The sequence below is a fragment of the Protobothrops mucrosquamatus genome, unplaced genomic scaffold, assembly GCF_001527695.2.
Source record: "Protobothrops mucrosquamatus isolate PMUCROS unplaced genomic scaffold, P.Mucros_1.0 scaffold335, whole genome shotgun sequence".
Classification (NCBI taxonomy): domain Eukaryota; kingdom Metazoa; phylum Chordata; class Lepidosauria; order Squamata; family Viperidae; genus Protobothrops; species Protobothrops mucrosquamatus.
The window spans coordinates 477,278-490,713 of NW_015386673.1; the positions used below are offsets into that span (position 1 = coordinate 477,278).

Sequence of the window (13,436 nt, forward strand, 5' to 3'; positions counted from 1 at the left end):
ACAAACAGGATTGGACAGCAAAAGTGATCATTAGTGCTAGCTCATAGCCAAAAGCATCTGCCTGATTAGACTTTTTTTGCTTCTTTCCTGTCCCTTTTTCCCCTTCTGTTGATATCTTAGCTGATACTGGCTGTGCTTATAGAAATACTAAATCTAATTATTGAATTAACATTTTTACTGGATTTAATCAATACTCAACCAGTTCCCCTGGATTTATACAACAAAGTCATACTCACCCCATCCCACCCATAAAATAGAACAGGAGTAGCATATCTGAAGCCATTTAAGCGTGTTCTGAAGATCTCAAGAGCAAATATAAACATTGGTTTATTTTGGTTGATTGTAATTATAAAAGAGGTAGCAAAGTCTCTCAGTAGGTGGCAGAATCTTGCTGGGTTTAAGAAGGTAAACATGATTGATAGAAGACTTCCATAAAGTAGTAGGGAATAACTCATCTGAGTATGCAAGAGAAAGGCAGAAGCAAACAACCTCTTTATTGTTGCTAAGAAAATGACATGGATGTGCCCATGAATTCACTCACTGCTTAAATGTATTGACTTTGTATTAACTGTATTAACTGTGGAGGATGATGAAAATATTGAGGGATGATGTAAAATATTTGGAAAAAAATTCATCAATATCTTCTTGCAGATCGTACAGAAAGAAGGTTCAGAAATATACACAAGTCAGAGAGTTTTTTTAAAATAGTTTGTGAGTTCCTGACATATCTCAAAATAATGCAGTGTGAACATGCCAGATGCAGGAAACGAGATGGCAAAAATAGGAATTACAAATGAAAATTCTTAATCTGAACATATTTTTTTCTTTTTCAAGAGTTATGTTTAAATACCAGAACAGAATAAATAAATTGCAGTTGATTTTTCCAAGGTAAACCACTAACATGAGCAAAAAGAAAAGAAAGAAAGCCTATTCTCCAGGCCAGATTTGATTCACAAGCCTAGATGCTAGGATTTTGAACATTGGATCCATCAGCAATGAAATATTTTTCAACAAAGCTTAGATGACCTTTTTATAAAAGGCAATAACATTGTAGATATTTAAACCACTCAGTGGAAAATGTTCCTCCAGCAGCAAAGGAAACAGAAGACCAGAAATTGGCACCAGTGTAGTATCCAAAGCCAAAAAGCCTTTCTAGAGCCATGCCATTGTTTGTTTTCTTAAACCTTTGATTGCAATTTGATTGTTTTGAATTTGTCAGCAATACACAGCTCACTGTATTTAAACTATTGGTTTTAACCAACCTCAATTGTTTCCTTATTATGTATTTCATTACTATTAGGTTCCCTTGCACGCCTGCTATAATCAAAAGCAGAATATGAATATCTTTGAAAAGAGGCCATAGTTTCTTAGAATTTTAAGGTAGCCAGCTCTCCACACCTAGCAATTAAAAGGTTAAAGAAAGGGTCACATCTCCTTTTATACTATAAAAATAGCAGCCTCTAGATGATCATTTTTTCAACTCAATATAATTATACAAAAAAAGAAAAGAAAAAAAAAGAATAGCAGTATTAAAATAAATTGGGCTTTGTACCATAGCTGCATTTCTATACATATTTATTTTAGAGAAAGCCTCCTGAATAAACATTTCTAGAGTTAGCAAGAAGCCCTGAAATGAAGGACTATTCGGATCAAGGATTTAACTGTATCAACTACTTGCTGAATGTTTATTCGCAGAGAAAAGTATGTTGCAGTATTCTAACGTAAAACAATAACAGAAAACGTACCTATCATTTGTGAATTGTATGATATCAAAAAAAAAAATTTTTTTTTTACTTTTTAGAAAAAATACATTGTTAATTTTTAAAATCTGAATAAAATGTAGCTTATTCACAAATGAACCACTCTAAGTCTTACCATTGTACTTCAAAATGTATAGTTAGATTTTGTATTTGGTTGGAAGCTTTATATTTTGTTAACATTCCAACGCTTGCAATAGTGGCCAATATCTGTAGCTCGGGTGTAGAATGAGGGTGAAAGTTTGTTCTCCAAGCTTGTGGGTTGGTTTCTGAATGTTTCATTACCAGGCTAGGTAACATCTTCAGGAGACCTGACTCATCACAAGACCCTCACTTGTCACACCTATACCTCAAACCCTTATAAACAGAAGAACACTGACATCCCCTAAACTCTGCTGACGATGTTACCTAGCCTGATAACAAAACATTCAGAAACCAAACCACAAGCTCAGAGAACAAACCTTCATCCTCATTCCAAAGCTTATTTTCATGTATTGTACAAAAATCAGAACCTTAGTAGGTAACTTTTCAGATCAACAACTTGATTCAATGAAGTGAGCTGTAAAAAGTTTATGCTTTTTAGAGTAGAGTAGAGTAGAGTAGAGTAGAGTAGAGTAGAGTAGAGTAGAATAGAATAGAATAGAATAGAATAGAATAGAATAGAATAGAATAGAATAGAATAATAACTTTATTGTCACTTAGAATGTACACTAATCGGCATACATTAAAATGAAATTTCACTGCATACAGCTCTCAAAGGATCACCAACTCCAATATATACTACATAAATATGACAAAAATAAATAAATGAATACAGAATTATGCATATACCCACATATATTATATGACACATAGAAACAACAGTCTAGTTCAGGTTATGTATACATGTACGTAACATATTAATAAAATATGTTACTCTAAATGAACTATCAGACTCCTCCTGATTTTTGTTTACTATAAATTAACAGCTCTCCTCATCTATTGGGAAGACCAGTAAATTAAAAAACAATTTATGCAGAAGAAAAATAAGAATATTCACTTTCTTGTTAACACAAGCATTTCAAAAGCTGTTTTTCTGTTGTGATCAGGTATAGAAGAAGGAAAAGGAAAATCTAAATCAGACTGAACACAGGATAAAAGAAGAAAGAGGACCTGCGAACGGCATCTCATAACATCAAAAGAAATTTATATTAACAGTGCATTCAAAATATTTTTTTTTAAATGGGATGTTGATTTTATAATCTTCTTTGCTACAACATTGGAGGAACTGGGGAGTGGGTATACCTCATGTGCTGAACATGTCATTATTTATACACAGAAAGAGAATGTATCTTTCCGGCAACTGCATTAAGAATTAAAAAAAGATCTATTTTGTCTTGGAAACATTAGATAAGTCAAACTTGAATCATTTGGGTTAAATCATAACGCTGCATCTGTGAAAGGATGGATAAGCCCTTTTGAACAAATGTACTGCTGCCAGTACATCTGGATACAGTGGGGTGTATCTGAAGCATAGGGCATTCAGGTTTGGGGGTTGTCGATGAAAGAAAGCTCAATGAAAGATCCCCCCTGAGATATATATAAAACAAAAAGGGAGCACTTTTTAAAACCTGTTTTTAAATAATTCATTGAATTATTCAATAATTCAAATAACTTCTCATGGTACCAATAATTATATCATCTGAAAAAGCCATTTGTAATTGAAACATGCATATTATTTCTTGCATATTAATCAACATATTCCTTTCTCCCCTTACCTAATGGCCAAATGTTTTTTTCTCTATTCAGGTTTTTATAGACTACGACAGGTATCTTGATGAGCTTTCACCCTATCAAGAAATGACAAAGTTCATTCTCATGAGATATTTTTTCATTAAAACTTTTCCTAAATGAAAAATAACTCATGGGATACTGCTATAAAATAGTTATTTATAACTTAGTTTATAATCCATATTACACAAAGAAAACTGGAATGGAGATGCTTCTAATGGGAACAACTGGTTCTGGTGCCCAAATGATTCAGAATGACAGCGGGAGCAATGAGCATGCAGTGTTAGAGGTGAACAGTACAGTACAAAATTTTGGGAGCCTGCTGTAAGTTCCCAGGAGAAAAACAGGCAACTTTTATAGTGTTGTACACTAGAGAGTCGGTTGAAATGTTCCAGTCATGCCAGAAGTATTGTTCTTGAAATCGACTGCTCTAACTGCATGTTGATTTAAATTAGTATTAATCACTTCACAGTTGTAAAACAGGCAGCTTCCACCACACAAGCAGCACTTGTGTGCATATAACGTTTGAATGTAATGTTTGAAAGTACAGGTAGTCCTTGACTTACAAAAGTTAATTTAGTGATGTTCAAAGTTTCAGCGGCACTGAAAAAAAGTGACATGACCATTTTTCATACTTACGACCATTGCGGCATCCTGGTCACATGATTAAAATTCAGATGCTTGGGAACTGACTCATATTTCTGATGGTTGCAGTGTCCCAAGGTCATGTGATCACCTGTTGCATCCTTCTGACACGCAAAGTCAATAGGAAGACCAGATTCACTTAATAACCTTGTTACTAACTTAACAACTGCCGTGATTCACTTAACAACTGTGGCAAAAAAAATCATAAAATGGGACAAAATTCACTTAACAACTGTCTTGCTTAGCAATGGAAATTTTGGGCTCATTTGTGGTCATAAGTCAAGGACTACCTGAATATGTGTTTTGCTTGCCAAGGAAAGTTTGTGGAAAATTCTGATCAGACCATTACGATTTGGTGTGGCAATAGTGAGGAAATTGGTGGTAACTCTGATAAATGATCACACCTGCCAACAGAACTTCCTATTACAATAGAATGATTAGTAAAAGATCCTAGTAAATCGTTGGTATGATTGTCCTAGGTCTTTTGGGCTAGAAAAATACTTAGCAACAATAGATCTAAACAAAATCCAAGGGCAACTAGAAAAGAACTAAGTACTGAAATATAACATCCTGAAATAATAGGAAATAGCCAGAAAGGGCAACTTCGAAATGCATGTTTTTAAAGACAAAAAATGAAGGAAGAAGCAGGAAACACTCAACAAGATTGAAAGACCATCTTGTGTACCAAAATGAAAGGTTGGTGTAATTAATGGAAAAGCTTTAAAGTGAGTACCAAATATTATATACCATAGTACAGTTTTTCCCATATAACTGAGGAATTTATGATGTAATCCTATTTATGTCTAAGTGAGAGATTGGAATGCTATAATGGGGTTTGTTCCTTGGTAAGTGGCTTAAGAATGCATTCACTATTTGCAACAACCGCTAAAAGAACTCAGTTGAATCACATATCAGGAAATATTTACAGATGCTATAAATTCAAGGTATTTAAACACTTCAGTGGTACAGTGTAAATTAAGGTTTCATTGTCAACAATGTAAATTCAGTTTCGTAAAAAATAAATGCCTGCAGTTTTGTTAATAGTATTCAAGCATGTTTGTGTGGCAATGCTTACATAACTCATTTTTTGCTGCTGGGAGTTTAAGTCTGTATTTCTCATTCTCATTGTTTTATTCATTAATTAAGTCTATCCTCTGAGTTCTTGTAGCAACATCACTCCTTCCTTTGAAGCTATCTCTTCCTACTTCTTGTTTCCAAGGAAGTGACTGATGCCTAAAAACTACAATATGAATTCTTATTACTGGCCTGAAGTCTCATGTTTATTTTGTTGATAAGGATAATTTGAGGAGAGGTTCTTAGTGTGGGGCAGCTGAGCAAAGGTTATACAAATAGCCAATTACAAGTACTGCCAACTGATAAGTGAGAGGGATGGCCACCAGTGCCCCCTCTTCAACAAAAGAACAGGTAACAGCTATAATCTAGAACTAAGGAGAAATTTCCTGACATTTAGAACAATTAATCAGTGGAACAACCTGCCTCCAGAAATTGTGAATGCTCCAACACTGGAAGTTTTTAAGAAGAGACTGGACAACCATTTGTCTAAACAGTATAGGGTTTCCTGCCTGAGTAGGGGGTTGGACTAAATGACCTCCAGGGTCCCTTCCAACTTTTTGTATTATTATTATTATTATTATTATTATTATTATTATTATTATTATTATTATTATTATTATTATTATTATTATTATTATTATTATTATTATTTCTAAATTTAACAGCAAGTCACTTGGGAACATTTTAAGTATTAAGATTACAAAAAAGCTGGTACAAAGTAAAGAATTATGAATGAACTGGACATAAATTTCAATAGATCTATTTTTATTTATAAATTGGACCTTTTTCTGATTTTAAAAACTGGTTCAGAATAGCTTATTTTCAATTTTAAAGTGGAAAAATATTGGACATTGATAGCAAGCCAGTGATGTTTTCTGGTTTACAGAGATGCTCATGCTTTCTTACAGAATGTCTCAAAAATCAGTCCAGATACATCAATAATTGTAGGGTCTTGTTCTAAAGATGTGTATAAAAATGTATGATAATTTGGTCTGTCAAACATGCCAAAATAATACAGTTTTAGGTTTAGCACCACTTTCCATCAACAGAAGCTTTCTTGTCAACAAAAAAGCAGTAGGAACAAAATCTGGATCAAAAACTTATTCTTTTGTTGAGCTTTCCCAAGCTAAGACTAAGCTTTGAACTTATGTAATAATACCCCAGAAAGGTTCTTGGAACTGATTATTTGATTCCCAAATAATTGATCAGTCTTTAAATTGAGGGTCTCTTTTCTCTTTTCTTTATAGTTCTTTGGGTTTTTTCCGGCTATAATTGTATGTTAAAGCATTTTTTTAAAGTAGATGGCAACAAAAAGATTAGAAAATTAATACATTTCAAATATTAACAAGAGTCCCTGATTATTTCTTCAGAAATTCTTTTTTTCTTCCCTAATGCTCTGTTTTAAGAATCTAGTGCTACATAGATCCTTATCACACATTTTTGGACTGAATCCATTAGACTCTAGTATTAGATAAACATCTGGGGAACTCCCTCTAACAAAGCAGGTGTAAGTACAGTTCTTTTCTAGCACTGAATAAAAATAACTTCTTTATCACAGCAATTCTTTCTCTCCAACTTTTCCCCAAGTGACCAAAGGAATATCCTCAGAATACTGATGACATTTCATCTTATGGCAAGTAATCTTATGTAGATGTTCAATAAGAGAGAGCACCAACTTCTGTGGCACCACACAGGGTAGGTACCAGGGTAGGATCCTTCCTCCCTAATCATCACCAACTGGAATCAACCCCAGAAAAAAGAAGTGAACCAGCACAACATCATGCTACTCCAGCCCTAATCCTCTTGAGTTGATCCAGAAGGATCCTCTTGAGTTGATCCAGAACTGAAAGCTGTCGAGGGGTGAAGTAGGTAAGTAAGGATGGATGCACTACCACCATTTTGCCTATGCCAGATATCACACAAAAGTGTGACTTCTATTCCATATCCAATTCTGAAACCTAACTGAAAAGGATCCAGATAATCTGCTTCATCAGGATCTTCTGAAATTGCTGCATAACCACCTTCTCAATGCCTTCCCAAAAAGAGGTGGGATGCTGGGCAAAAACAGCCCAGTATTCAGGGATCTAGTGATGGCTTCTTGAGGAGGATCTGAACAAGGCCTCCTTAAGAAATAAAGGAACAACTCCCCTACTCAGAATTCATCACTTCTAGGACCCAGTCCTATGACACTACATGGGCCACTATCACAAGCCAGGAGGGGCAGGGATCTAAGGAGCTTATGACTCAGCTCACAGTCCTAAAGATCCTGGCCACTTCTCCAGGTTCAACAGGTTCAAACCATTCCCAGATAACTGGAGAAGACTCCCTCTAAGTCTAAGAGCCATGGTGGTGCAGTGGTTAGGAAGCAGTTTTGCAGGCTAACTCGTTGCTCACCACCAGCAGTTTGATCCTGACTGGCTCAAGGTTGACTCAGCCTTCCATCCTTCCGAGGTTGGTAAAATGAGGACCCAGATTGTTGGAGGCAATATGCTGACTCTAAACTTAAAGAGGGCTGTAAAGCACTATGAAGTAATATATAGGTCTAAGTCAGTGGTGGCGAACCTATGGCACGGGTGCCAGAGGCGGCACTCAGAGCCCTCTCTGTGGGCACGCGCACCGTCGCCCCAGTCCTAGGCCTTCAGCTGGGTTTTATAAAACCTTTTCATTTTAGGCCTCCGCCTCCATGTGCAAAAAAAAAAAAAGTTCAATCAGTCAATTTTAACTTCTCGCGGGAAAAAAAAAGTTCTTGCAAGTTGGAATTGATTGAACTTTTTAGTCCCACCCAGTCTGCCGTTACGACCTCAGCCACGCCCACCCAATGGGCCACACCCACCCAATGGGCCACACCCACCCGGCACTCGACGATGCATAAGTGGGTTTTGGGTTGCAGTTTGGGCACTCGGTCTCTTAAAGGTTTGCCATCACTGGTCTAAGTGCTATTGCCTTTGCTGTTGCTCTACGAACCTGCAACAAGGTAAGCATTCAATTGCAAGTGAAATCAGCCATTTTGAACAAATTCCTCTATAGGGTCCTGCAAAAGTTTCCTCGGGAGCCTCTAACCCAAGATGGCTCATATCACCTTAAAAAAAGTTGTGGGGTGCCAATCTGAAGATGCAAAAAGGATGGAGAAATATTGCCCCAAGGTAGGCCATTATAGCATCTCTAACCCGTGTTCAGCCATGTTTAGCTGAGTTCGTCCTTCGTGAGCACCCTAGATGTCTCTTCTCCTGTCACAGGGATAAAATGCACAGGAACAATCCAATCCAAAGCCTCAGCTGCCTTTTTGTTCCAAGCAGCATCAAGGCTTTGCAAGACCATGCAGCAGACCAGCAGGAACAGCACCCATCTCTCTCTGGAACAGCATATTAACTGTTGTTTTTGCTAATTTTGCTAATTTATCAGTTGCATAGGAGAAAGTAAATTATCTGTGTACCAAATCATGCATCTCTGGTCAGCATCAGACACTCAGTCAGAAGCAAAAAGTACTGTTCAAAGAGGGTCCAGAATATTTCTGCAGTTCAAGACTTTAAACTGTAAAAATTATTTTAAGTTAGATGATGTAAAGGGAAACTAATAGCAGTTTTGAAAATAAAGCAAATGGCACCAACCTGACTCTATGATATCTGAATTCTGATCAAGCGTGTCAATTTTACAAAGACTCTTCCTACAGATTCTAGAGAATGTAGAAATGTTTCAGTAAAAATTGTTGTAGAACCCTCTTTCAATCATGCTGGTAATTTAGGAAAAGGTAATTTAATACCCCCAAAAAAGTCCAAATATAATTAGCTTATCTGAAATCTTATTGGGGAGCAAAGGTATATTAAATATTTTGTGACTAAAAGTATCATTAAAGTTCAGCAACCAATCTGCTCCTGAATGGGGGGAAAAAACCTAATTAATGTTTGATAACACTCAGAAATAAAGCTAATAAACTCCAAGAAGCTACAAATATGCCCTAGTAAAGTCTTGAGTTCCCAGCTCACCAAGACCCTCTTCATAGGCATACACAATTTCTCTTTCCAAATAAATCTTGCATTAAAAAAAGAAATCCTTGTGTTCAGGCAATTATCTGGGTCAAACTGTACATTAAAAGTTAGCACTGGAAGGTCTAAAACACTTTATTTTGGGTCACCATCTTTTTGCTGACTATTATATGGGAAACCTGAATTTAATGTCTGCATCAGTCCTACCAAATGTCATCAGCTCCATTTTTATTTCTCCTAGTTAGTCGATGTTTCTAAAATATCCCTATGCAACAGAACATGGATGAAAACAGAAGGACCATGCATGGATTGTTTCAGCAGCTTGTATTATGGATACAAGTTAAAAATTGTATTTCATGTGCACCTCCACATTTTCCTTTAAAGGGTCAGCAATAGCATAATGCAAATGGTGGAAAGTGTCTTGCCCCAAGCAATTTTACTTAAAATGTTCAATTTCAGCTTAAATATTTACGCATTTAAAATAGTATAAGATGGGAATCTCCCTGGATGTATGTTGCATAGTATGGGATTTCTGTCAGGAATTTGTAGTTGGAGATATGGGGGTGTCACAAACCACTGTCAAGATTTCAGCAGGGTGGAGGTGAACCATGGAAAAGAAGGGAAGATGTATTTATGGGTTTGAAAACATCGTAATATGAGAACATGTAAACTCTTTGAACTACAGTATTTCCTTTTACATGTATGACTGCAGATGCTTTACAATGTGCAAATTTGTGACATTGTGTGGGAAGCTTGTTCAGTTGCATGTTCTCCTAGATATGTGCCAGAAAAAAAGATGTTGTCATGGTAATGGTTTCTTTTGCTGAATGTTACATAAATGGAAAAGCAAGACTCGTTATATTAAAATAATATTATGCCAACCTGATTCAATTGAAATTGGTCAGGACACCAAGGCCAAAGTCCTGTTCCCGTCACTCACTGGACTTTTGAGCAGCTGGAACTTCAAGTGTTGGTCTTTCTCCTTCCTTTTTGCCATTATCACTGCCAGCAGTCCACTGGTTCATTTGACCAGCAATCTGGACAAACCAGATCATTGAATTCTCATTGCTTATGGCAATGCCAAAACAATGATCTGGGAGAATTAAAAGCCTCCTGGCTTCTTACTTCTACCCAAGGCCCCTGCTCTAAGCTTCCTGCCTTTCTTTTTCATTCAATCAACACTGCTTGAGGAACATCCCTCGAAGAGGGATTGCTTCTTTATTGCTTTCATGCAATTGTGGGTAGCAAAACACTAATTACCGCTTTTCCAAAAAGAAAAAAAAATGGCTTTGAGGGAGAGGTCTGGGAAGACATAAAGAGGCAGGATGCTTAACCCTTTCCCCAAAAACCTTTTCTCTGCTCTACCTCATCCCCCAAGGATCTCTCTAGGGAAGAGATAGGCAACTATGGCCCCTTTATGACTGAATTTGTGAGCTAGTCATGCTGGCTCTGGAATTCTGGGAGTTGAAGTCCACAGGTTGTAAAGTGAGCATAGTTGCCTACCTCTGCTCTAGAGTTCCAAATTTACTCTTGACCTGCTATTCCTGTTTTTGGCAGATGTGCTGGATTATAGTACCCATATTCCTTATGTATTACATGTTGGTAAAGAATTGTAGTCCAAGATACTTAAAAGGTGCATGTGCCTATTTGCCCTAGCATTTCTAACTCCAGTGGGAAATGGAGAAGGAAGCAAGAAAAGTAGTAAGTTGCCCATTCCATATTTTTAGCACTTAGATTTTTCTTCTGTAAAAATGTTTAAGGATGCCAACACTTCTGATCTGTTATTCACATATAACTCCCTTAGGATCTCTGAATAAACCATGCATGTAACTGCTGCACTGAAAGGAGAAATATTTAATTTAGTCATAAACAAATTCCAACCCACTGTTGCTAATGAACCAAGTCACAATTAGTTGTCGATAATTACAAAAACAACCATCTAGGTGGATGATAAGCCCTGAAGCCAGACATAATGGTCCCATTCAGTACTGCATATCCTTTAAAGCCCAATTAAGGTTTGGAAGTTTTGGAGAGTCAGGCTATGCTACATGAAAACTATTTTAGGGTGTTTTACAGACTTGTCTCAAAATGGCAATTTTCAACACATTTCTAAGCGAGCTTTTGACTACATCATCCTGATAAGCAGGGGGTCTCCTCCCCCTCCTCTTCCTCCCCCCCCTCCTCCTAGGCTGCAACCCATCATCTGTTTCTGCCAATCACTGCTATGAAACCTGGAAGAGTGAGTGTTGTGACATGGAGGGCCATATAAATCACTTAAAATAAAATAATGCAAAAAAGTTAATCCCAAACTGTATAGCTCTTTTCTGAGTGATAACCTCTTTCAGATGAATTGTCTCCTGGATCTTGCAGCCTCTGTCTTCTTTCTGTGTTTAAGAGTCTAATGGTCTGCAATAAGGTTGAAAGCAACAAGTATTGACAAGTATTTGAAGTTCACTTGTGTGGATTACTGACATTTTTTGAAAACCTTAACAAAATACATACTGTGAAACCTCTCTTGAAGTCAGTATTGTTCTTGATAATGTTCAAAGCTGTAATTGTGTGGATATTGCATAAATACTACAGACTAAGCAAAGCGACAAAACTATTTCCCTTCCTCAATGATCTTGACGCTATTCCTGCAACTTTCCGGAACAGCAGCGTTTGTAATGTAAATGAACCAACAGGTGTTTAACATTTGCGCTATGCTCTGACCAAATCAAGACAGACAACACATTTGCTTGTTTGTTCAGTGATGTCCAGATGGCTGTCAATTTCAATCTGAACTCAGTGGGTGCTGTCTCCGAATAAACATCCTGACATTCACACATACATGTGGAAACATCGTGGTGACTCCTCCTGAGGGAAATACACCTCCTCAGGCATCTTGTTTGAAACCAAAGACACATTTGCTCTTCATAATGAGAATGCAAAATTTTTACTTATTTTTTTTTCTTACTGAGATGCAAACAGTCCAAATGAAAAAATTGCATTTGGTCATCACAGACTTATATAGAACAACCCAAACCGAAGACAGAATCTTAGATAGATCCTTGCTAAAGTTCAATCAAGGCAACCAAAGGGAGGGGAAGAAAACAGTAAAAACAGAAAAATGGGACATTCAATCCTTATGCACATTATGTTTCAATAATTGTGGAGGATCAGTCTGCTAATTGTCGCTAAGGAGGGCCACCCTACTACCAATCCAGGAAAACTGTAGCCCTCTGGATATTAGCATACTACAGCTGCAGAGAATCCCATTCAGCAAGGCTAATGGAGAGAACTGCAGTAGACTAGATGAGCACCAGCTATTACTACAGCATAAAACGTGATGCAAGGTGCATCTGTGGGTCTGTTTATTGGATGTGCATGCTTCGTAGTCCTTGCGAGACTGCCTGTCACAAATATTTTATTTATATATCATATTTAGAAATCACCCAGCTCCCTTATAGAGCAACTCTGGGTGATGTACAAATAAACATAAAAACAAAAGCCATATAATAAATAATCAAATTAAAAAACAGTTAAAAATAAGAATAAAATAATTCAAATTTCAAAGGTGTGGAAGAGGCTTCAGGATGCTAACCAGTCACACAACGGCACACATTTCTGTGGGCCCTAGCAAGTCAGCAGAGCCAACTCTTCAAGCATCTACAAAAGGCCAGGAGAGTGAGGGCCCGCCTCACCTTGTGATGGGAGGGTAGAGGATATACAGGAACACCAGACTAAATTGTGGATTAAACTATTTTTTTTTCTGTGTCACAGCTTAAATATTCTCTTGCCAGAACAATATGAACAATTTAAAAGCTCAGCAACGTAGCCATGGAAACAAGCACAAAGTCAGTGGTGGTGGTGGGGAGGACTTGCAAGTGGCTGAGGCCAACAGCTGAATCATAAAAGGATAATAACTAAGAAACCTGTTACATTGTGAGGGAAGCTAAAAGAAATCTGTCCAGTTTCAGGTCTGTGGAAAGAAAACACCCATTGCTGGTTATCTTCAGTGCTGCCAAGGAGGCGGATAAGAACGAAGATAATGCTCAAGGGATTCTAGATGGCCAGAAATAATGGAGAAGATGCCCTCCAAATCATTACACCATATGATATGTGTTGCAACTATTAATTACTTTTTTTTTTCAAATAGACTGTTTTATTATCTTCCCTGGGAAAATAGCAACCTTCAGAAACTCTTTAGACCTTACCCCGATCTGCT

The 13,436-nt window shown here is 37.0% G+C and overlaps 1 protein-coding gene across 1 annotated transcript in view; it reads left to right on the forward strand.

The window, feature by feature from the left end:
• AIG1 (androgen induced 1) overlaps positions 1 to 3,338 on the forward strand; it is a 68,391-nt gene extending 65,053 nt beyond the window's left edge. Inside the window, exon 6 of the mRNA XM_015815305.1 lies at positions 2,846 to 3,338. Coding sequence (XP_015670791.1) covers positions 2,846 to 2,883 — 38 coding nt within the window. The 3' untranslated portion in view covers positions 2,884 to 3,338. The remainder of the gene's footprint in view (positions 1 to 2,845) is intronic.
• Positions 3,339 to 13,436: the final 10,098 nt, after the last annotated feature.